Here is a 3155-nt window from a genome sequence, read left to right as displayed (position 1 = left end):
TATATATATATAGGCTACAACAGGCAACGTCATATTTTTTTCAAAATATAGTTCGTAAAGCCAGGTAAAGAAAAGAACTATATGCCTATGATTTCAAACATCCTAATGAATCTATAGCTGTCATAAATGGGTTCGAAAAATAATTAATAAAATTTAAAATACTTCGTTTTTATTTCGAATTTTAAAATTGTGCCAATATTATTTTAATATGTTTAAAAATAAAATTTATGAAACTGCTCCTCTGATACTCGTGAATAGACCCTCCAAAACCGACTTTAGGTTTGTCAAACCATGAATTTCGTTTTTCTCGGATTCGTGTTTTTTGGATACCTCTTTTTCCCCAGTAGCTTCCTATGCTTTTATCCAAAAAATATTGATCTAACTGCAACGCTTGCTTTGCATCACTCAATTAAAATTGGTCGATTGAACAAAATATAAGCATAATAATGAGAAGATAGTTGACCATGGATCATATATATATGAGGAGAAGATGGTTGGAGGTGAAGTCAGAATATAACACAAATAAGTTTAAAAAAATTTATTTAACAGTGCCAACGTTTCGGCCAGAATTTCCAGCCTTCATCAAGGCTACTCTGAATTCCTATCTACTAGCCCTGATGAAGGCTGGAAATTCTGGCCGAATCAAATAAATAAATCACTTTAAAGGTAAAACGAGATTCATTGGTAGAGTGTTTGACTCATTCAGTTAAAAGCTTGAGTTAGGAGTTGGAAGCTGTTCTTAATTTCCTTTCACTGTACAAACAAATTATTTTTTTTCCTTTTTTGAAGTTTAAGATTAGAATTTTGACACTATTTATAATTTTTTTATACATCAACATCAAAGCTACTGTGTGTTTTCTATCTACTGATTCCATGTACAAAATATTTATCTCATAAACAAGTACATTTACCTTTTACGTGACCGTATACTAATAGCACAAGTGCAGTGTTTTTATTTGATAGTTTTAACAATATAAAATTATTTTATTTAATTAATATATTTTAAAGATAAAATAACAATAAAATACATATTTTCGAATATTGTATCCCTCTTTCAAAATGTGTTATCAAGTTTATTTTTGCATTTAATTTTAAGTATTATTGTGTTTTACAATAATACAAAATATTACCACAATGATTTTTTTTTTTTAAGAATAAATTTACAATATATATTTTTTCCTTTTTAAAACAGTTCAATATGTCCTCTGATTTAAATTTTAGTCCTGTATGTATGCAATTTGGTGCTAATTGTATACATACATTTCCCTGAGCATTATGTATTCTTAATTCATAATGTAAATATATCTACTATTTAGTACAAATAAGCTTTTGGTTCTACATTATTGTTATGTATAATTATTTTTTATTTCAGTGCGCAGGTACTGTCCAAAATGTGGATAGGACTTTGGCCAAAATCAAAGCTGCTTCGTTAAGAGTGGGATTCAATTTATGGCATATTTTCAAGCCTTTGGATCCACATGATACCAATTATATGTCAGGCAAGAGTGCATATTTATTATATTCTCGGTTATAGTAGCCATCATGAAATAAGGCAGGTTGGCATCCTCTATGATGTTGCACTTCTTAAGAAAAATTCAATAACCGTAATTTTCGATTATAATTCATATACGATCATAAATAGATAAAAATAAACCTTTAATGGTTTAGATTAATTTAATATCAAATTATTAGTAATGTTAATAGGTATTTTTAATCTTCAACCACTTTTTTCTCCTTTATCCTTTAACAAGTTGACTAAAACATTTAAGATTCACAAAAGTTATTTATACAGTTTAAATAAATAAAAAATGTTATTTTAGTCTAAAAACATTATTTATTTATTATATTAATATAAGTTCGACGTTTCGGCCAATTTGGTCATCCTCAAGGACAATCTAGTACAAACAGCTTTTATTACGCATATGGTCTTCAACAATTCCACATTTTTTACAAATATATTTTGGGTAAATTTCCTCTTTATTTTATTATTAAAATTCATATCAAGGTTAATTATAATTATCAACATTAATTTTATCCCATATTTTTAAAATTAATATTACTTAAAATCTCTGCATAGTTTTGGTACAGATTTCTTGTGTCTGTTTTAAAATTCACTGTATAATTAATATTTTCTGATAGGACTTCAGTATTTTCTTTATGTAAAATCATAGTATTTTCAAAATCAAAAGTATGTTGGTTTTTGGTTGCATGCTGCACTAGTGCAGTGCTTATTTACACACTATTTAGTGCATAACTATTTTTTAAAAATGGCATTTGAGCCCTTAAATTATCAATAAGTAACAATGTCGAACTATGTTTTCCTATGAGGTAAGTTCTCCCGTTTCACTCACTTGCAGGAAAATAGTGTAAAGCAATAATTAAAAAAAAATTCTAATGAATTAAGTAAAATTATATCGAAGAATTTCCTATTTTTGTATTCCATTTTCAAATCCAACTGATCCTAATTATTCATCATTCAGTTACAACTTAAATCTTTGGAAGGAGTGTCATTCCCTCTCAGTAGAAAAATACAAATCTGATTTGTGAGTAGTAACTTTTTATTTAAAAAAAAATCTTAATCGTAGTTTTCTTATATTATTATTTTTATCATCTCACAAGGAAAGGCGAGAGACTGATATGTTAAGAGAACGCTTGAGAAACGTTCCCCTGACACTCGGAGCACTTTGTGTAATCAGCCTAAGTTTTGGCAAGGGAAGTATTAAATCGAATTCTAAGAGGATAGCCGCATCTTACTGCCTCGACATTAGCAAACATGCTCAAACCAATCTAGATGTCTGGTGTAGAAACAATGGAAGGCTGGAAAACAGTTGATCAAAAGATTGGTATATCTAGTCAGGGCAGTAAAAATAGTATAAGTCAGGCATTTAACATGTTCTTCAGCCTCTAGGACTCACTAAAGTAGTAAAAATACACAAAAACCTAGAAAATTATTGTCTTGTTAGTACACTGAAGGAATCGTTTTTCAGATACTTAGTATTACTTTTTAGCCATCGAAATGTTAACGTTTTATTTTAATTTTTTTAATCTATTTATTTATGTGTTCTAACTTATTTATTAATTTATATGTATTTTAATTTTATGTATTAGGTCTTTTTAAATTTATTTAACTATTCGTTGCTGTATATTAATGATTT

At 27.9% G+C, this 3155-nt stretch overlaps 1 protein-coding gene and 1 long non-coding RNA gene across 2 annotated transcripts in view; both read left to right on the top strand.

Annotated features, from left to right (window-relative positions):
* LOC136796719 (uncharacterized) overlaps positions 1-3155 on the top strand; it is a 465623-nt gene that overhangs the window by 153920 nt on the left and 308548 nt on the right. The gene's annotated exons all lie outside the window — the stretch shown is intronic.
* The window catches only part of LOC106686769 (uncharacterized), a gene marked incomplete in the record, with an annotated part of 29339 nt that continues 27560 nt past the window's right edge, over positions 1377-3155 (top strand). The window contains 1 exon segment of the mRNA XM_024358909.2: positions 1377-1494. Coding sequence (XP_024214677.2) covers positions 1493-1494 — 2 coding nt within the window.

Source organism: Halyomorpha halys, unplaced genomic scaffold (genome assembly GCF_000696795.3).
Source record: "Halyomorpha halys isolate HHAL.00 unplaced genomic scaffold, Hhal_1.1 Scaffold872.1, whole genome shotgun sequence".
NCBI lineage: Eukaryota > Metazoa > Arthropoda > Insecta > Hemiptera > Pentatomidae > Halyomorpha > Halyomorpha halys.
This window is presented reverse-complemented; position numbering and strand designations above follow the sequence as displayed.